The sequence below is a fragment of the Dipodomys ordii genome, unplaced genomic scaffold (genome assembly GCF_000151885.1).
Source record: "Dipodomys ordii isolate 6190 unplaced genomic scaffold, Dord_2.0 Scaffold5, whole genome shotgun sequence".
NCBI classification, from domain to species: Eukaryota; Metazoa; Chordata; class Mammalia; order Rodentia; family Heteromyidae; genus Dipodomys; species Dipodomys ordii.
Genome location: NW_012267221.1, coordinates 23,268,280 through 23,290,262, shown reverse-complemented (window position 1 = coordinate 23,290,262; position 21,983 = coordinate 23,268,280). Strand labels below are relative to the sequence as shown.

General features: G+C 42.2%; 1 protein-coding gene across 3 annotated transcripts; it reads right to left on the bottom strand.

Annotated features, from left to right (window-relative positions):
- Positions 1-3: 3 nt before the first annotated feature.
- Cdca7 (cell division cycle associated 7) lies at positions 4-12,653 on the bottom strand. 3 transcript variants are annotated; one of them, XM_013028156.1, is made up of 10 exons: positions 12,519-12,653; positions 8,812-8,934; positions 8,115-8,374; positions 5,083-5,305; positions 4,182-4,262; positions 2,997-3,197; positions 2,531-2,668; positions 1,582-1,731; positions 1,089-1,225; positions 4-534 (listed from the first exon to the last, which is right to left on the bottom strand). In XM_013028156.1, the coding sequence occupies exons 1-10, from the start codon at positions 12,543-12,545 to the stop codon at positions 504-506; spliced, it is 1,371 nt and encodes a 456-aa protein (XP_012883610.1). In that variant the 5' UTR covers positions 12,546-12,653; the 3' UTR covers positions 4-503. The 3 variants fall into 3 exon arrangements, with proteins under 3 accessions (XP_012883610.1, XP_012883591.1, XP_012883600.1); XM_013028137.1 differs by lacking the exon at positions 8,115-8,374 and having other exon boundaries at positions 5,083-5,310; XM_013028146.1 differs by lacking the exon at positions 8,115-8,374 and having other exon boundaries at positions 5,083-5,310; positions 12,525-12,653.
- Between the last annotated feature and the right edge of the window lie 9,330 nt (positions 12,654-21,983).

Below are 21,983 nucleotides of genomic sequence, written 5' to 3'. Positions count from 1 at the left end.
GGACAGCAATGACAGGGACAGACATAGGACCTGAATTCAAGCCCCAGGACTGTCACACACACAAAAGAAAGCCAACTAACATTAACCATTTGTTTTTTATGTAAACAAGTTATAGGGCTGCTCTCTGGAATCCAATGAAACAAGTAGTTAACATTAATATGCTTCTAAGTGCTTAGATTTTTTTCAGGGTGTATTCCAGGACTATTTCAACACCAATTAAATGCAATATGCCTTCATGACTTTGTCACTTAAGAATTTGGAAACTAATTGTTGGGAAGGGGCTCATCAGCAGGACTGGGAGAATTAGAAAACCCCTGAAGGGCCAAAGAAAAGTAGCAACATGCTTTCCATGGTTCAGCAGTCAGAGTATAATAAGATTAACCTGATTTGAGCTTCCTATAAAACATCAAGATTCAAAACTGGGTTTTCAATCAAGAACAAAAAATGAAAACTGCATGAGAGAGACTGAAGAATCAGGATAGCAGAGAGGAATCTTCCAAATGCTATGCTTGCATCTCAAATTCCTGCTTCAGGCTGTGAAAGAGAGAAGGAAAGATGTTAGGTATAATTTGTCACCAGCAATTCTCCTTTGAGTACCAAACTCAGCTTTTAAAGAATGTTATTAAGTTATAATGTACAAGCTGGGCACCACTGGCACATGCCTATAATCCTATCAGGAGAATGAGATCTGAGGATCATGATTTGAAGCCAGCCCTGACAGGAGATTCGTATCTCCAATTAGCCACCAAAAAGTTGGGTGTGGAGCTGTGGTTCAAGTAGTAGATCACTAGCCTTGAGTGAAAAAAGCTAAAGCAAAAGCATGAAGTACTGAATTCAAGCCTTAGTAGCAGCATACACACACACACGCACACACATATGCATGTGCACTCACACGTTATCATGTACATACATATAGCCAAGTATGTGGCACCTCAAGTATAACTTGAATTTTGCACAGATGCCCATCTTGGTGGTCAGGGGAGAGAGAGGAAGAGGCCCAGTCAGATATTTCCAGCCCTGTGCCCTGGCAATAATTACTGGTGTATCTTTTCATTAAGGCACATATAGAGAAAAATAATACCCATTACCTTTTTAAGTAAGCATGCACATTCCCAAAGCCATGATACTTGGCTAAATACACAAGGACCCCAGTGGCACATCGTCCGTCTCGCTGGCGGCAGAAACTACAATTGCAGATCCCCCGACATGGTGGGCAATGCCAGTTCTGAAGGCAAACGGTGAAAAGCACCATGAAACAAAACCTTACTGACTCACACTCCTTTCTAGGTAGGTATCAAGTCATTCAACACCCTTTTCCCTTTATTTAATAGAAAACTCATAAGCTGGTTAACATAGTAGTAGTCACAGCTAATTTTTTTTCCTTATGAAACCCAAAGAAAGAAGTCCTGTACAACTAACCAGAGATAAGATGAAAAAGAGAATAAATGTCCCTCATGGGTGTGAGCCCTTCTAGACCCAGCTCAGCTGCAACCTGCTCACACCCAGCCCCCTGCAAGACCCCCAAGCACAGTAAAAGTTAAACCCTTCCTCTAGTGCCCTGCCATCTTTCAGGAAACCCACCGGATCCAGCAGGGCATCCTGGACCTCCTCTCCATAACGGTTTCGAAGGCAGGGACCACAGAACTGGCCTCGCACGCCCCAGCAGTCTGGGTTTCTGCAGTTTGTTTTGGTATCGATAGTTTTCTGGCGGCACTGATGACAAGTAGAGCCCTTCAGAAAGAGCAAGGAGAATAAAAACGAAAAACACACTGCTATTTTGTAGAGAAAAAAATGGCATTGAAACAACATCCATACAAAAATGCATACAAAAGTTTGACCCTTAAATTTTATTTCACAGCTGGGCATCGGTGACTCCTATCTGTAATCCTAGCTATTTAGGAGGCTGAGATCTGAGAATCTGCAGTTCAAAACCAGCCCATACAGTTATCTCCAGTTAACCACCAAAAAGCTGTAAGTGGAGCTGTATGTAGCTCAAGTAGTAGAGCACCAACTTTGACCATACAGCTAAGGGACAGTACCTAGGCTGAGTTCAAGCTCCAATAACGGCACAAAAAATTACTCAACATCTATATTTACAGGTAAATGCCAGGCCACATAAACTATCAAAAAAGATGAGTGAACTCAATTGACAGATATAATAGTTAACAGCACCAAACCTAATTTTGGGGGAGACTGAGGGTGTAACTCAGTTATATATACACTGGCCTGTATGAGCAGGTGCCTAAGTTCCATCTCCAACACCAGAAAAAACTTACCTAGATCCATTTTTATCTAGCATACTACTGTATCTCAGCATCTATGTAATGCATACACACCTAAGAGACTCCTAACAAACTGCTTTCAACTTGCAAGCAGATAATGAAGTGACAGAGGGCTAGGTCCTAGGCACACTATAACACAATTCTTTCCATGTATGGAAGAACATACAGGCGTGTGTCCCATGCACCCAGACCACTGAGGGACAGAAGCCAGTCCTCCCATTTGCAGACACTAAGGAGATGGCTCTAACCAGTGACCGGCTATATATCTTCTCGCGAGAGTTGGTGCAGATGTTCTCCAACTCTTCCTCTGTAATTTCTTCCACTGGGCGAATTATATGGGGAAGGGTCATGGATCCAGGACGACGGCTCCTGGGCATGTCATCATCCTATATGACAAGAAGCAGGAGACAGTTCCTCAGTCCCTTTCCCAGGCTCTGAAATTCCCAGGACCTTTTATTGATAATGACTGTTGCTTATGGATAGAGGGCAAGAGCCAAGATTACTGTAAGGACAATTTAACTACACAATGGATACAATTTGTACAACTGAGAAAAGCTGAAAATCAGACTTGCCTGGGAAAGAAACCAAGTAAGCTAATGTACCACCACCAGTGGTACTGCAGGGTCTGAGGAAAACATTCATATTGGACTATTTAATGTTGTAAGGCTATGGAAACTATCTGAGTTAACATGATAACTGATCCAGAGAACTCACGTTCATGTAGCTGTCCATTGCCTTCTTCTTTCTCACTAATGCAAACTTATCATCTTCTTCCTCCTCTTCCTCCTCTGTGGGTAGAGCCCCCAGGGACCCCAGTACCCGAGACCTTGACCTGGTAAGAGGTCGGGCTTTCCGCTCGGGGTTCCTCCTGGAACCCACACCTTGGAAGGAACGCCTCGAAGGTGTCTTTGATGGCTGAACAAACACAGGATAGAATTCATTTATTCCAGAGCAAAGAGAAATAGCATTTTGGAAAATTCATACCTTTTCTCTACATTTTCTGTTAAGTAAAAAAGAATAAAAAGGGAGGCTACACTTTTTCCTTTTCTTTTGTCCTTTTTATACCACATAATGAGCCCAAAAGCTATAGGGTCACTGTAATTGACATTTCTTCTATTTAGCTCTTCCACTATTTATTCTTCTTATATAATATGTAAAAAACCAATCTCAGGTTTCAATTTTTTTTCCCCTATGACCTCTCTTGGCACTTTTCTATGACAACACATGTGTTACACACATTGCACAAAAGAGGAACAGTAGTAGGCTTCCTCTGGGGAAGTTGGTTAGGTAAAGTAAACTTTTCTTTTGAGCTATAACAGACACAGCAAATTCCCCTTAGTTGTACCATGTTAATTCCTCAAAATACAATCATATATTATATTAGGCCAAAACCTGATTTTAAAAATTGCGATTGCCTACGTTTTCTTAATTCTCAACTCTTAAAAGCATCATCACCAGGCATAGTTGTATAAATTTGTTATCTTAGCTACTCAGGAGGCAGAGGTAGGACTGTGGTCTGAGGCTACCTAGTACTAGATGCTGTCATGAAAACAAAACAAAAGCAAAAAGCCTAGGGGCATGGCACAAGCACAATAGTGCTTGCCTAGCAAACACAAAGACTAATTTCCTCAGTATGGCCATAACAAAGCGAGCATCTATTGTTCATCTACTGTGGGTAGATTTAGGAGAAATGTGCTAAAGCCTAACATAGAGAAACACACCTTCAACCTTCCCTGAGAAGAAGTAACCAAAGGGATACAGGAGTCAAGGGGCTGCAGGGGAAGGCCACCCCACTGTCTGGAAGACCATAAACTAGAGCTTCCAGTCTCACACAAACCTGCCCTAGGCTTACCCCAACACCATACTATACACACAAGCATGCACACTTAGCACACTTACTGGTGGTCTGGCGCCTGGAAAGGACCGTCTTCCTGGGAATGAGCCAGGGAAACTTTCTAATTCTGACATGAGTTTTGCAAGCTAGAATAGGAAGAAATTAAACAGAAAAAACTGGTTTAGACTAACTGCTGAAAATGAGCAGAAATAATGCTAGCTATAGAAATAATGCTAGCTATAGAAATAATGCTAGCACAGCCCAAAGCTTTGATTAGTAAATTGATGACACTCTGTTATTTTTGCCCCTTAATCCATCCCAAGCTTTAGGAGATTTTCTTTTAACGGAGGAAAATAAAGGAAGGGGTGACACTGTCCAAGAAGCAATGTATTCATAACCTGACATGGAACTGTAACCCCTTTGCACAACTACTTCATAATAATAATTAAAGCTGGGCGATGGTGACTCATGCTTATAATCCCAGCTAACTCAGAGGGCTGAGATCTGAAGATCATAGTTCAAAGCCAACCCAAGCAGAAAAGTCTGTGAGACTCTTTAAATGAACAACTCCCTAAGCTGGGTACTATTGGGCGATCCATGTAATCCTAGCTACTCAGAAAGCTGAGGATCATGGTTCAAAACTAGCCTGAGAAGCAATGTCCTTAAAACTCTAATTTCCAATTAACTACCAAAAAAGCCAGAAATGGAGCTGTGGCTCAAGTGGCAGAATACTACTAACCTTGAACAAGAAAAAAAGAAACCCAGGGACAGCACCCAGGCCCCGAGTTCAAGCCCTACAACAGGCACTAACAACTAATAAGGAACACCTCAAAAATAAAATAAAAAATAAACACCTTTCTACATGGAACCAATGTGGCACCCATGTTCTTCTCAGGACACAAATAACCAAGTTGCTTTCTGAAAAGCTGGGAAGAATTATGACATACTCAAACCCCAATTACCTACCATTGCTTTGTTTTGCTTTATATTTAAAGCCCTCTTCTCCAGAAAGTTCATGCCACTTTCATCTTCTGAGTCGGAATTACACTCCATGGCAGAGTTCTCTGGGGGCTGAAGGGGTGCTGCTTTTTTGCTTGCTCCCTTCCCGGTGTTTCGCACTGGGAACTTCATGGCTACCCGAAGAGGTCCAGATCGTAGGCACTGGCTGCGGGTTCTGCAGCCTTCCTGCCTTGGCTTAATCAGAGCAATTAAGTTGTTAAGAACTTGTAAATTTCACCAATGACTTTCAAATATAAGGAACTTTAACAAATCAATTTGAACTCAATACTGATAACAAAGTCAAAGGCTTGTAGTGGCCTGTCTGGGACACAATGTTCTGAGCTACCTGGGCACAGGATTCTAAACCATTCTGTAAAATATCATAAACTCCAGCTCCCTTTCCCATTTCTTTAAAAATAGATCTGTATGTATTTGCAAAGGACTTCTATAAGAACTGTGTATTAAACTATTTGTGTGTGTGCTGGTACTAGGGCTTGAACTTAAAGAGTCTAGATTCTGTCCCTTACCTTTTTCAAGATTGGAACTCTACCTCTTGAGCAACAGCTCTACTTCCCAGTTTTTTGCTGGTTAACTGGAGACACAAATCACCTGGACTTTCCTGCCTGGGCTGGCTTCAAACAACAGATCCTCAGATCTCATCCTCCTGAGTAGCTAGGATTACAGGTGTGAGGCATGGGTACCTGGCTTCAACTATTACTATTTTAAACTGTCTCTATTCTCTAATCCATCTTTCAAGATGTAAGAAAACATACCTAACATAAAATTTACCCTCTTAGCTACTTCGATGAATGTAACTCAGTGACATTAAAAGTGTGCTCATTGTTGGTATGTTCCCATCACCATGTGCTTTTTTTCTTTTAAATCAAACTGAATGCCCACATCTACTAAATAACCTTAGCCCCTGGCAGCTACCACCGTATATCTGTGTCTATGAATGTGACTAGTCTAGTTTTCTATTCATTTTTTGTAAGGTTAAAAAAAAATTTAGGCTGGGCACTGATGGCTCACGCCTGTAATCCTAGCTACTCAGGAGATTGAGTTCTGAGGATTGAGAATTGTGGTTCAAAGCCAGCTTGAGCAGGAAAGTCTGTGAGACTCTAATCTCCAACTAACCACCAGAAGTGAGAAGCAGTGCTCTGGGTCAAAGTGGTAGAGTACTAACCTTGAGCAAAAAAAAAGCTCAGGGACAACACCCAGGCCCATAGTTCAAGCCCCATGACTGATTTAAAAAAGAAAAAGAAAGAAGAAATTTAGGATTCCTAATGCAAATCAATATCACAATGAGCTATCACTTCATACCCATGGAAAAAACTACACCAAAGACAGCAAATAAAAACTTGCATGGCCTATTCAATCCAAATATCTATCAACTGAAAGATGTTGAAGAAAAATGGAAAGTGCAAGCCGGGCGCCGGTAGCTCATGCCTGTAATCTCAGGAGGCTGAGATGTGAGGATTGCGGTTCAAAGCCAGCCTGGGCAGGAAAGTCTGTGAGACTCTTATCTCCAATAAACTACTAGAAAACTGGAAGTGGTGCTGTGGCTCAAGTGGTAGAGTGCTCGCCTTGAGCTGAAGTGCACAGGGACAACGCCTAAGCCCAGAGTTCAAGGCCCACGACAGACCAAAAAAGAAAAAAAAAAAGGAAAGTGAATATTAATGAATAGATAGTTTCTTTTGGGAGTGATAAAAACATTCTAAAACTGTGAACAAAAACAACAACGATACAAAAGAAGTCAAATACAGAGGCTACACAGCTACTCAAGAGGCACAGAGCACCAAAAAGTTAATAAGATTTCATCTCAATAATAAGTGAAGTTTGGTGGTTCATACCCATAATCCCATCTACAAAGGAGGATCAATATCTGAGGCTATGGAGCTGGGAAGGTGGCTCAAGTGGTAGAGGGCTTACCTTGCATGCATGAGGCCCTGGGTTCTATTCCTCAGCACCACATGAGCAGAAAAAACCAGAAGTGGTGCTGTGGCTCAAGTGTAGAGTGCTAGCCTTGAGCCGAAGAGCTGAGAAACAGCACCCAGATCAAAAAAAAAAAAGATCTGAGGCTAGCCCAAGGAAAAACAAAACAGAAACAGGAAACCCTACTGAGAAAATAACAAAAAAGACTGGAGGTAAGGGTCGAGTGGTAGAGCACCAATCCAGCAATAAGGTCCTGAGTTCAAACCCAGTACCAACACACACACACACACACACACACACACACACACGCACACGCACACGCACACGCACACGCACACACACCCCAACTACCAACTTGGACCAGTATTGCTTGTTGAAGGAACACATCTCAGCACCAACTAATAGTGCTAAAAACATGCCTGGGTCAGGCGCTGCCACTCTTTTATCTGTCACTCAAGGGACTCATGTCCGAGCACTGGAAGTGAAGAAGATGTACTCAATGTCATGCTGCCTCTGGAAAGAGTCTTAGAGACAATCAAATCCCTGCAAGGTGGACAACATGCTCAGGGAGTGGCTGGGTGCAGCAGCAACAGTGTACGCAAGGTGAGCAAGCTGAACCAGCAGGAGCATGCACCAGAACAGCCCAGAGAAGCAAGCAGAGAGAAACAGGCAAGGCTGTTACAGCCTCTCCTCAGGAGTCTCACTAGCTCTCAGAAGCAAATAGAGCTTACCATAAAATCAGTCCTGATCTAAGACCTGCTCTGTACCAAGTACTGGGCTGGGCATCTAATGCCCAGCTCATAGTTAGGACAGGGGTGATCTCTTGGATTAGGCTAGATCTCTGAGAGAGTAGGAATCTGAAAACCGACCAACTTTATTTACTAACTTTCTGAGATGGTCAGATCCTATTAAATGTTTAAGACTTATAAGTAAGACATTAGTTAAAATCAGTTTTAAACATGAGGCAGCTTAAAAAGGTCAATAAAAGTCTTGACAGTCACATGAAAAATTGTTTCTAAAAAGTCAAGTATCTCCTGCCTGTCAACCAATGTCCCCTGCTTCTTCACAGCGGTGAAATTCTCAGACTCACCATTTCATTTTGCCTCTCACTCTCTGAGAAAGTGTAATGAGGTTCATCAGCAGAGTCGACATGAAAACCACTGGCCAGCTCGTTAGTGACATCTGGCCTTGCTTTCTGTAAAAGTCCACAATGCTCTAACACATCTTGCACCTCACTTTCTGAAAAGCCGCAGAAAGATTCATTATCAGAGTCCTCATAAAAAACATTTGCCAGTTCTTCACTGATATCTGACCTGAATTTAGGTTTCTGTAAAATAAATAAATAAATGTGGTTGTGCATTTTTTTCTCCCTGCTTTTTTTTCTTTTCAAGAACCCATTTTCCATAAACTGTGCAGAGAGCAAATCACATTTACAAGTGCACTACAAGAGAATAGCTTTTGTTACAAAGGAAAAATGGCTCAGAGGTTTACAAATGACTTCTGAGTTGTTATGGCAAATCATCAGGCATGTTAGGTTAGTCGACATTTCAAAAGGATAGAATAAGTAGCTAATCTACCTCCAACAATTACTACCTAGAACCACAGCAAAAAGTGAAATGAAATTATAGTGCGTACAGTATTTTCCTAAGGGCTGTATAGAAATGTAGGCAAAAAGCAAGCAGTTTTAATCATGCACAAAGTGTTGGGGGGGGGGTATGTTGAGCACTGCAGACGCAATTCTGTTTATTCTCAGGCAGCACTTACCGTGTTTGCAAAATTATCAGAAGCAAAGCTGTCACAACTGTCATCAGAAGATGACGAGGTTTCCATGGAAATCAACTTCATATAGCTGAATTTCTTTACGTTCTTTACTCTGACATCCTTTTGCTGCAAATGGAAATGGCAACACTATTAAGTGGCATGCCTACTGTGGGATCTAACTGGAGATAGCACTTTTTAGTTTAGTAGGTTTAAACAGTAGAGCAGACACGTTCATCTCTCATGCCCTACAGACAAAAAAGGAAGATTTACAATTGCTGGGGAGAAAAAAAAAAGCCCAAACTCAGATCAAATCTGAAGAATCCTTTTGAAGAACATTTTAATGGTATTTATTAGTTTATTCAAATATCTGCAGAGCTACCCATTTTCCCACCTCAAGGAGCCCCTAAGCTCTTAGTATTAGGCTGAGCTCCAGAAGAGTTGAATACAAAACTCCAAAAATTCAACCTCATTTTTTTAATTGAACAGTACTTCTACAAGGAAATTTCCTAAATACAAAATGGCAGAGCCATTTTTCTCCCTCAGCCAAAACCAAGCTAATGAGGTCTTTTTCTATAAGCTGTGGGCTCTGTACTGTGACGCTAATTTCCCAAACTACAGAAATTGGGCAGGACCTCTGCTTCAAGATGGCAGGCAGGTTTCCAAATGGGCCCCATTCCAACCAAGGAAGGGGACAAAGCCTTACATAGCAAATATATCAATCCAGTAAACATAGGGTACAAAACACCAAGTGAAAGGTCAAACAGCACTCCAAATTTAGGTCTTTCACTGGATTATATTTTAGTAGCAAACTAGTCTAGGTTTCATTCAGCTCCTATACAGGCCTCTGGGTCTACAAGACCTAACTTTTTAGGGGTAGGGCTAGTGGTATGGCTCAGGGGTGGTTGTTTGCCTATTATACATGAGACCTTGGGTCCAATTCCTAGCACAACGAGAGAAAAGGAAACTTGTGGTCCAGAGACCAAAGTCTTATAAGGTCAAATTACTTAATGCAAAAATGCTTTATTTGTTCACTTAACAACCCTGAACTGTTAATCAGAAAATGCAACTTGCGTAAAAATGATAAAAATTTCTGCCATTTAGTCATATTTCATGTGATTTTGTTGTCTGTATAATACCAGGGTTTGAACTCAAGAGGCTTAGGCTTGCTAGGCAAGTGCTCTACCATTTGAGCCATACCTCCAGCCTAGGGCTCCCCATGACTTCCTTTTATTTTCTGAACTGTTAACTCAGCCTTCTTGCTCACTGCTGGGGCTCTACCACTTGAGCCACACCTTCAGTCCAGCATTTTGTTCATTAATTAGAGATAGAGAAAACAGTAGGCCTCACTAGTTTCAAATCCTGATCCTCAGGTCTCAGCCTCCAAAGTAGCTAGGATTACAGGCATGAGCCATTAGAACCTGGTTTTATGTAATGTCTTAAGAGTTGCACGTATGCTTTTTTTTTTTCTTTTCTTTTTTGGTGCCAGTCCTGGGGCTTAAACTCAGGACCTGGGTGCCATCCCTGAGCTTTTTTTGTTGGGGGTGGGGGGCTTGACTCTGGGCTTGGGCGCTGTCCCTGTGCTCTTCAGCTCAAGGCAATCACTCTACCACTCGAGCCACAGCGCCACTTCCAGTCTTCTAGTGGTTTATTGGAGATAAGAGTCTCACAGCCTTTGCTGCCCAGGCTGGCTTTGAACCTCGATCCTCAGATCTCAGCCTCCAGAGTAGCTAGGATTACAGGCATGAGCCACTGGCTCCCAGCCTCCCTTCCCGGAGCTTCTTCTGCCCAAGGCTAGCTACACTTGAGATACTTCCAGGTTTTTTGGTAATTTATTGGAGATAAGAGTCTCAAGGACTTCTTACCCCTTCACCCCAACAAAATCCTCAGCTCTCAGCCTCCAGAGTAGCTAGGATTTTAGGCATGAGCTGCCAGCACCCGGCTGTTTTTATTTTCTTAAAGAGAGCCATGGAGTAGCAGGGAGTCCTGATATACACCCTACAAAAACAATGCTAACATCTAAGGCCTCAGGTACACCAACAGCCTTAATTTCCTTCACCTTACACTGTCAATTTCAGTCTGGCAACCAAGTTATTTTCATGATAGAAGTAGCTCAACTTCCCTTTGCTAAGTAGATACCATTCATTTTAAGAATGTCTTTCCAAGGAAGATAGGAAATTGATGATAAGTAGGTAGAGCTACCAAGTATAAAGTAAACAGGAAACAGCATTGGGAGTGGAAAGGCATCTCAATAAAGTCCCCATTTCACCTTTTCAGAAGAGGAAATTCAAGGCCCTAGGAAGGAAGGTGAAACAAGACTGCACAACACTATAGTGTTGGAAGGAAACTTGAAAAAGTCTTTCATCTCCTCAAATAGCAGGTTCCAAGCACAGGGTTCCGCATCAATCTACCAGTCCAATCAAGAGGTCCAGGAATAGCCCCAAGGAAAGCCTTTATTGGAAGCTCTGGGGGAGGGGGCAGGGCATACATGTTGATCTTTAACTAGTTAGGTCAGGCCAAGGATTATCAGCCAAACAAATTTACCTAGGAGGAAAAGACTTAGCAAGAAGCAAAACTAGTGGCCCTGGCTAAGCAGAACGTTTTGGCAGGCATAACTTCTTTTGCTGTGGGTGTTTCCTGCAAGCCAGGCATTATGTAAATAATGCTTACAAGCCATGCTTAATTCTTTGCAACAAAACGTGCTATCATTACTCTCACTTAACAAGTGAGGAACCTAAGCATGAAGAGGTGAAGCAGATTGTTCAAGTCACTCACGTAGATACCCAAATTTTAACTAGATTGACAGATTCCAAACCAGAACACCTGAAAGCAAGGCCCAGTTCCACCTGAAACCATGCCCCCACACCTACCCCAGACTTCCCTAACCTTAATAATTTGGCTAAACACCTCACAAGACCCATTCTTCTACCCACTCCAGGGCTGAAAGGATATTCTGGCTTCCGTTACATTCGACGCTCACTCACCACAGCGAGTGAGTTTGGAGGTGGAGTCGAGTGTGGTCGGGACCACCAGACCCTTTACCTACCCTTAGGCAACATTTGGGACGAAATAACGACCTTTCCCCTGCGTAAACCGAGTTCTAAAGAGATGCCTTTGCTGAGACGTTAAACTTCAAAACCTCTGAATCTGAACCGCGCTGTAATCCCAGCGCTGGGGATACAGAGGCAGGAGGATCGGAGCTGGAGGCCAGCCAGGACCACAGAGCCAGTCCTCAACGCCCCGGGAACTCCTAACAGGGCCGCGGGGGCCCAGTGTCCCAGACCCACCCTCGGGGCGCAGGAAGTCACTCACCCGCCCCGGGAAAGCCACGCCGCTGCGCCTAGGCGGCCCCGGGCGACGTCCCAGGGAGCCTGGCGTGCAGAGACCCCGCCCGGGGACGCCATCCCGCAGCCTCCACCTCCCCCTCCGGCGCGCACGTGCATCCCCGGAGCACGTGCCTCCGGCTCCCCAAGGCTGCCAACCACCCCACAAACCCGCTTCCTCCTCCAGCCGTGCGCACCGACCGGATGGTCCTTGGCCCCGCGTTACAAAAGTGCACAAAACCTGCCATGAGCTGCCGCTGGCGACGCCCAGAACCGTCGCCAGTGCATTAGCAGCACAAGCTTGAGACGGAGCTCACCCCCGCCCGAGCCCATCCAGCGCCCACCTCGCCCACCCCAGGGTCGGCCCGCCCTAGAGATCGTCCACCCTACCCTCACCAGCGCTCCGCGGGCCTTCATGCTGGCGACCTGCACCCAGGCAATCGCTCAGAGCAGGGAAAGCGGCGCTGCAGAGGGCCGGGGACCGGGATGCAACCGAGCCGGAGCCTCCCGAGCCGCGCGGTCCGCAGGCGGGGCGCACCGACCTGGTCCCGAGGGGCGGGGCGCAGGCCGACTTTCCCGCGTTAGAGTGCAGGTCCTGAAAGCTGAGGTAACAGCGGAACCCCGTAGAAGACAGGTTCTGGCACAGAAAAAAAGACTTAAGCCGTTTCTATGTGTAAGTTCAGAGAATAGCGTTGAGAACTTCTAATATCTGCTTTTATAACGCACTCTTTGGAGACGTCAAGGATCCGTCTCTTTATAGAGCTGTGCGGTCCTCAGCGAGTGGCGCGAAACTGGTTCGGATGGCCCCGGGGCTAGCTGGCTGATTTGCATGAATTCCTGAGCTGGCGGGGGCGGGGCAGGGGGGGCAGCCGTGGTGGGGGTAATGGAGAACCGCACTGGGCACTTTGCCACCTGACATGGCTTTAAAAATTAGATAACTGTCCCCGAATCTGCCTAGAGCACCACCCTTTATTTGCAGATTCTAGGGTCACTGGGTGTAACACTTTTTATCTGGCAACTGAGGTAGTCCCCGAAATGATAAAATGCGTAAAACTCTGCTCTTGGCCGAACGCGTGGCCGCAGACCTCCGCTGAGCCAGCACCCCCGGCCATTGCAGGATCAAAAATGGCTTTAGGGGTCATCTGCTGGAGATAAACCGTGGAGTGCATCAAGGTGACGCATCTTTCGTCGGAATTTGGAGTTATCTGAATCAGAGCTATTTTTCATGCCCTTTCATCAAATCTGGCATAAGGACGGAGGAGAGGGAAGGGGTGTGTGTGTGTTTAGCAAAGCACCTTTTAAAAAAAAAATCGGGTTGCTTTAAAAGACCTTAATTATAATATTACTTTTAAATAAGCGCTTTAGGTGAAAACATTCGCATTGCCTTCTGTTGGAAAACTTTTCTTTGGAGACTTAATTCCTTGAGGGTGAAGAGAGCGTGCGTAGACAGAGTTCCTCAGGATATGTGCACTGTAAAAACTTGTAAGTAAATAATGCACACAACAATGGAGCCGCCCCTGCTCCTCTGCAACCCAGGCTAGAGACAAAGAACTCCCCGGTCTCCAGAGCAGGCTCCCGGAACTGGCTGGTAGTCTGTCTGGCGACACCACTAGTCCTAACTGCTCCTCAACAAATACTTGCTGGATAATAACCAAATGTAGGATGAACTAAAAGTAACTTCCATGCCATGTCTTTAGAAGTAGCTTATGCATATAGGAGCATTTGTTATTGCTGGTCACATAAAATAAGGAAGCTAAAATCACTTTGCCCGTGAAAGAAAGGTTCTGACAAGAAAATTTAGTCCCTCGCAGGCACTCCAAAATAACTTGGTTTACATGTTTTTGAAAGAATAATTTTTGACAAAGATAATCTTTTTAGCAAGGAGGAAAACAGCAGACTAAAACAAGATGCTACCGTTTTGTTCTGAAGGACAAAACTTTAAAATCTGGTGAGACCCAGAGTTGGTAAGGGGAACTACTCACCCACCATTAGTGGAAGAAATTTTTGGCTAGTTAGTAAAGCCCACCAGTTACTTACACTGCTGGTTCAAACCTCTCAAACCTCAATTCAGTGAGTTACAAGTAACATATTTTCTTCTAACGTGTGTGTCCTTAGTAATTTTATTTTACTATGGTTGGTAAAAATATTTAACATGAGATCTACACTCAGCAAATTTGAAAGAATATTATATTGTAGTACATATCTTCAGAATTTACACATTTTGGGTCACTGAAAGTTTAGGTTGATTACTACTCAATTCCAACTTCTCACTTCCTCCTCCCTCCAGCCCCCTGCACCTACCTACTATTTAACTTGATTCTAGTAATTTGACTATTTCAGACACAAGAAGGATAGAAGGAAGAAAGACATCTGTAAGGAACATTCCCTATACATAACAGACAACCACAATGAGATACAAGTTAAGCTCTAGGGAAGGAGAGAGATGGCAGTGAAGCTTTTGTATAAGGAATGTTGCCTTTAAAAATAAAAACTATGGGCTGGGAAGGTGGCTCAGTGGTAGAGTGCTTGCCTTGCAAGCATGAGGCCCTGGGTTCGATTCCTCAGCACCACATAAGCAGAAAAGGTGGGAAGTGGCACTGTGGCTCAAGTGGTAGAATGCTAGCCTTGAGCTGAAGAGCTGAGGAACAGCACCAAGGCCCAGAGTTCAAGCCCCACGGACAACAAAAAGAAAATAAAAAATGAAAATAAAAACTGTATCAGATATGGAAAACTGGTCAAGGTGTAAATATGGGTACATGGATATCCTTTATAATTTTAGTTTCTGTGGGTTTTCTTTGTATCTGTCACATTTCATAATAATAATTAATAGTTGAAATATAAATATGTACATATGCATATACATATATATGTGTGTTTGTAATGTTAAATAGGCATTTCCTTTACAGGTACCAGTAAATGAGAATGCAAGTGTGCCTCAATTTTCTGTCTGTCATAGTGCTTTAAGTGAGTAGATTAAGCAGTAAGCAGGGAAAGCAGAGGCCCAGGCCTGAGGAAACATGTAAAAAAGGTAATGACAGTTCTGAGCCCTGGCCCCACTTGATCGCCTTAGCATCTGAGGTGAGTGCTGTCAAAACAGTAGGTATTCAGTCAGCGCTTATTATAAGTGTACTCTCAAATCTGTTGTAAATTACCAGTCTCCAATTTCAGAGCTTTGCATTTCTTGGGCTATTAAGAACTTTTAAGGATGGTGGTGTGTTGTCCCCTAGCTTTTATTCACTTTACACAAAGACCTCTTATTTCCTCTTGTTCAAAACTTGACCCAGAGGTTGTGAGCACCTGGTGCTTTTATAATGAGGTGAGCTGCAGTTACACTTGTAACTCAGAATGATTGGCTTTACAGTAAAGAACTTCACAGTTGGTAAGATGTATCATTTTTAAATGAGATTCCCAAACAATGCTGAGGTCTGAATGGGGCCACACACCCCTCTTAGGGTGGTATCATGTGAACCCAAGCAGTCTGGGGAAACCAGAGGCCTTGAGTAAACCAGACCCACCTAGAGACAAAAGGCTGGGCAGGGTCTTTACTGTGTCCCAGGTACCAACAGGTGGCAGTTTGCCAAATCACAAATCTCTATTTTCAATAACCTTCTAATTACAGACTGACTTCCCTGTGCCAGCTTACAGGATGTATAAAAAAAAAGAAGTTAGGTTACCTTGCTAAAAGCCTCTGGGTGGAGGGGCCAGCCTTACTACCCACACTTAGCTACCTGGAAAAGCAGGCAGCTTCAAATGGGAATATATATCCACTTTCATCTTAAGTACATCAGTTAGCTGTTGTCCCCTACTTGGTTAGAGAAAGGAATATGGGGGAAATGAATGCAAATCTGTGTTTTTTTTTTTTTTTCTTTCTGTTGTTTGTAGTGCTTGAACTCAGGGCCTGGGTGCTGTCCCTGAGGTTTTTTTCTGCTCAAGGCTAGGGTTCGACCACTTAGAGCCACAGCTCCACTTCTACTTTTCTGGTGGTTAATTGGAGATAAGATTCTCACGGACTTTCATTGCCCCTGCTGGCTTGAAACCACAATCCTAAAATCTCAGCCTCCCAAGTAGCTAGGATTATAGGTGTAAACCACCAGCACTCGGCTTGGAAGAGCATTTTTCAGTCTTGGGCATTGTTTAATACTTTTGGTTTGTTGATGTTGTTTGTTTTTGTTTTGTTTTGTTGGTGCTGAGGTTCAAAGTCAGGGTTTTGCACTTGTTAGTCAAGTGTTCTACTATTAACCTATATCCCCAGACCATTACATACTTTGAGTAAAGTCAAACTTTGATTAAGAAATCAGTGCCACTACAGAAGCTGATTCATAATTAAAAACTAATTCTAGCTGAGTGCTTGTGCCTTTAACTCCAACTTCTCAAGAGGTTGAGATCTGATGATTGTGGTTCAATGCCAGCCAGGACAGAAAAAAACTCTTATCTATAATTAAGCAGCAAAAAGCCAGCAATGGAACTATCACTCAAGTGACAGGAGCATCAGCCTTGAGTGAAAAAGCTAAGGGATGGCAAAAAAAGTAGTTTCAAATTCTGCAAAAGATGCTACAGAATTCCACTCACACTCTGCTCATATGTAAGGCACATCCTAGAGGTTCTGGCATAGGAAAAAAACAATAATATTTCAGCTGCTGCCAAGCACAGGGATGTTTGCATTTGAGGCAGGACTAGGTAACATCCTATCAAGATTCATTGGAAGAATAGAAAGGAATCCAGTTTCTGCAATGTATCCTTTACATTGTCTTAGATAAAAATTCAAAATTACCAGACAAAAGAAAGAAGACAACTAGTTCAGGCTAATTTCAAGATTGCCTAGATGATGAAGTTAGGAAAGAAAAACTTTGTAAGTTATTAAAATCATGCTCAAAAGAAGAAATACCTGGGCTGGGAAGTTGGCTCAGTGGTAGAGTGCTTGTCTCGCATGCATGAGGCCCTGGGTTCGATTCCTCAGCACCACATAAGCAAAAAGAAAAAAGTTGGAAGTGGCACTGTAGCTCAAGTGGTAGAGCGCTAGCCTTGAGCTGAAGAGCTGAGGGACAGCACCCAGACCCAGAGTTCAGCCCCCACAACCAACCAACAAACAAACCAAAAAGCCTTATAAATAGTAGATAAATAGGAAAGAACAATAGAAAGATGAAAATGGGGGGAGGGGTAGAACCAAATGAAAATTCTAGAGCTAGAAAAGGAAATGACCAAAATATTTAGCAGAAAGACTTCACAGAAGATTGGATATGATGTAAGAATATGTGAAGATAAGGACAGGTAATTAGAAATTACACAATCTGAGGAAGAAAAACATTTGAGGGAGGGGGAAGGGACAAGAATGGAACTGGGGCTTAGTAATCTATGGACCATATGAAAAAAATCTGACATGTCAGATTCTAGAAGGAAAGGAGAATAAGTAGAACAATAAGGGAATGGTAACAGAAAATTTCCTAAATTTATAGATTCCATAAGCTCAGCAAACTCCAAGCAGGACAGATGGGAAGAAAACCATGTCTATGGTGGTATAGTAAATTTCATGAAAACTAAAAATAAAAGTCTTAAAGCAATTTAAAAAATCTATTATATGTAGGATTACAATACAAACAACTAGTGACTTACTTGAAATACTTATTTAAGCATAGACATGTCTATATTCCAGGTGTAATTAAACTTCAGCATCCCATGAGCCAGAAAAGGCAGTTGGCTATGTATTTATGATGTCAGTTCCTTAGCAGAATTTTTTTCCTTCAGTCCCATCCTCCAAAGTAGATCAAAGAACCAGTTAGTCCACTGTAGACTAACAAAAAAACCTAGTTGCTTAAGAAAATAAAACTGTGCCTTTGTGAAATAACTAAGTATTAACACTAGGTTGTCATATCAACCCTCGATAAGCTAGCATAAGAAGCTCAGGTAGGAAGAGATCAGGAAAAAAAACGCAGCTGATTAAATTGGATTATCATCTTTCCAGCTCCTTCTAATCTCTAGTCAATGCTATCTCTCTGGGGGTTTATTTTCTTTATATTCTTTGGATAACAGAAGTGTTCGTTTTTTCAGGTGATATTGACCTGATCCAGGACTAGAGTCAAATGACTTAAAAGAAAATTTTATAACTCTTTTCAGGATCAAGATCAATGTAGAAAAAAAAAAGACAGAGGAAGAAAGAAAGGTAACAATAGATACTTCTAAAATTGAAGAAGTTTTCATCAGAGCCATTCAAACAAATGAACTTATAGAGGCATTTTAAAGCTATCTTCACAATGGGTGGATATATAAAGCAAAAAAAAATCAAATAAAAAACATAAATCAGAAGTAGAATTGAGCATGTGATACTGATTCTTAGAAAATGTATCAACTATAAGGATAAAAACATCTCAGGGGACCAAAGATAGGCCCTCTTAGAATGGCTATATTCTCAACAAGCTTCACATAAAAGTTATAAAACATGATTCAAACAATGGCACTGGACTGAAGGTCTCTAGCCTTTGAGTTCTCAAATCTGTTTCTTGAATTTTCTTCCTAACTCTAGATTGCCCTTCTCCATTCACCATTCTTTCATGGGGAACTGTGATGCCTTTCCTTGCTGCCTTCCAGCTCCTTGGTCATGTTTTGTCATAAGTGTAACTTCTGATTTGCTATATTACTGCATTCTTTACTTTACCTCCAATCTTACCTACATAAAATTTTAAATCATGGCTACAATGAAAAACAATGTAATCTGCCATCAATAAAGTGAGAGATAAATGCAATATAAAACATGATTTTGCTGGGCATTCATGCCTATCATCCTACTCAGGAGGCTCAGATTTGAGGATCGAGGTTCAAAGCCAGACTGGTCAGGAAAGTCTGTGAGACTCTTATCTCCAATCAACCACCAGAAACCAGAATTGGTGCTATTACTGAAGTGGTAGAGAGCTAGCCTAGAGCTGAAAAGCTGAGGGACAGCGCCTAGGCCCAGAGTTCAAGCTCTACCACTGACAAAAAAACAAAAACAAAAACAATTTTTATTTACATGTGGTTGTCTCCTAAAGTCTGAACTCTACTTTCTCTTCGATAAATAAGAAGTATCCAACATTAAACAACATTAACATCAAATGAAGCTTCTCCTTGCTATAATTTAAAAGATTTTTTTTATAGAATTAGAAAACAATTTACGTGTGTGTGTATGTGTGTGTGTGTGTGTGTGTGTGTGTGTCCATACTGGTGTGAATTAGGGTCTTACGCTCTTGCTTAGATTTTTTTTTTGGCTCAAGGCTGATGTTCTACCACTGGAGACACTTCTTCCAGCTTTTTGCTGGCTAATTTGAGATGTCTCTCAGATTGTTCTCCCAGGTGTTGGCTTTGAATTTTCATCCTCAGCTCTCAACCTCCTGAAGAGTTAGGATTACAGGCTTGAGCCATTAGCATCAGACAAGAATGGACAGTTTTTAATAAGAGAGAAGGAAGAAGACAAAAATTAGAATACTCAAAATTGTTACACATAAAAAATCAACCAAAATATAGTACTAAAGAAAACGGAAAGTAACTAGAATTAGTAAAAGCAATGAATCTAGTTCTTAAATCATGTTGCCATTTTCTTTTCTTTTTTCTCTCTATTTCTTTCTTTCTTTCTCTTTCTTTTTTTTTTTTTTTTTGTGCTGGTCCTAGGGCTTGAACAGAGGGCCTGGGCATTGACCTTGAGCTTTTTTGTTTAAGGCTAGCACTCTACCACTTGGGCCACAGCTCTACTTCTGGCTTTTTTTGGTGGTTAATTGCAGATGAGAGTCTTAGGGTTGCCAAAGCAATTTTAGGCAAAAAAAAAAGGGGGGGCAATGCTGGTGGTATCATGATCCCAGACCTCAAGATCTGCTACAGAGCTATACTAAAAAATATGCTCAGAGCCGGGCGAGGCTGAGATCTGAGAATCGAGGTTCAAAGCCAGCCCGGGGAAGGAAAGTCTGCAAGATTCTTATCTCCAATAAACCACTCAGAAAACCGGAAATGGTGCTGTGGCTCAAGTGGTAGAGCGCTTGCTTTGTGTTGAAGAACTGAGGTATGACACGCAGGCCCAGAATTCAAGCCCTATGATGGACAACCCCCCCACCCCCAAAAAAAACCAGCTTGGTATTAGCACATAAATAGACCAGAAAATTAACAAAACAGGCTATAGAAGGCCCATAAAAAAACACCCATGTACTTATAGTTATCTGATATTTGATAAGGGAGCCAAAGGTATACAGTGGGAAAAAGATAGCCTCTTCAATAATTTGTATTGGTAAACTGGGCATCTATATGCAGAAAACTAAAATGGATCCCACCATGCACTATATCAGCTCAAAGTGGATCAAAGACCTCAATGTCAGACCTGAAACTGAAATTACTACAAGAGGGAGTGGAAGAAACCCTAGAACTTATAAGTATAAGCAGAAACTTTTTGAAGAAGTCCCAAGGGCATAGCAAATAGGAGAGAAACTTGCATATGGGATTATACCAAACAAAAAAGTTTCTTCACAGCAAAGGACATAGTTACTAAACTAGAAAGGCAGACAACAGTCTGGGAGAAGATCATTACCAGGAATACATCAGGCAAAGGCCTAATATCCAAGAGCTCAAGAAACTAACCTTTCACGAAGTTAGTAAGGCAGTCACTAAATAGGCAAAGGATCTAAGGAGAGACTTCGCAGAAGAGGTAAGAACAGCAAAGAAATATATGAGGAAATGCTCATCATCCCTGGCCAAAAAGGAAATGCAACTCAAAACAACTCTGAAATTCCATCTCACTCCAGTTAGATTGGCCAACATGGTAAAGTCTAACAACCAACAAATATTGGTAGGGATATGAGGGAACCCTATTACATTGTTGGTGGGAATGTAAACTTGTACAACCACTATGCACAGCAATCTGGAGATTCCTCAAAAACTTAAACATAGATCTTCCCTATGACTCAGCCATACCTCTCCTGGACATCTATCTACCCAGGCATCACAAACCAGGATACCATAAAGACACTTGTACATCCATGCTTACTATTCATAATAACCAAGTTATAAAAACAGTTCAGATGCCCTACAAAAGATGAGTGCATCCAAAAAATGTGTTATCTAAACACAATGGCATTTTACACAGCTGTTAGAAAAGAATATTTTGTCATTTTCATAGAAATGTATGGACCTAAAATCATGTTAAGTGAGGTAAGCCAAGCTCAGAGAGACAAACAGTACATGTTTTCTCTCATATCTGGAGACTAGATCTAAAATACCCGAGAACATGATAAATTATACAAGACTCTACACATGCACATACAGTGAGATCAAATGAGGTTACACTTAGGAGACCACAAAGGGGTAATGCCTATATGCGTCTGATCTTATAAAATAACAGTTTTTCAATTTCATTTTGTTGGAAAGATGTTCTGCAGAGGGGTTACAGGTGCATGAGTAAGGCAATGAGTACATTTCTTGTTGAGCATTGTTACCCCCTCCCTTATTGTTCTCCCACTATTCCTTCCTTCCCCCATAATACAATATTGATTGAAATAAACTCCAGGAAATGGGAACAAGAATTTTTTTTCTTTGTTGCTGTTTTTCTTTTCTTTTTGTTTTGTTTGCTCATTTATCTGTCTTGTGGGAGAAGGCAAGAGGGGGCACAGAGATGGAGGGACCAAGGGTGAACAAACACAGCAGTGGTACTCACTAAACACTATGTTGAAAACGATCTGTACAACCTGTGGGTGGAGATGGGAGGGAAAAACAGAAAGACAGATAGACAGAGACAGAGAAAGACAGGTGGGGGGGGGGTGAGGAGGGTAACATTGTCTAAAAAGAAATGTACTCATTACCTGGCTTATGTAACTGTAACCCCTCTGTACATCACTATTATAATAACAA

What these genes read in the sequence shown, in the direction of transcription:
- Cdca7 (XM_013028156.1), bottom strand. Translation starts at nt 12,545, where the DNA reads ATGAAGGCCCGCGGAGCGCTGGTGAGG. An exon ending in CTGATAATTTTGCAAACACG is followed by an intron (nt 8,375 to 8,811) that starts GTAAGTGCTGCC and finishes TTTATTTTACAG; the next exon opens with AAACCTAAATTCAGGTCAGA. An exon ending in AGATATATAGCCGGTCACTG is followed by an intron (nt 1,732 to 2,530) that starts GTTAGAGCCATC and finishes CTCTTTCTGAAG; the next exon opens with GGCTCTACTTGTCATCAGTG.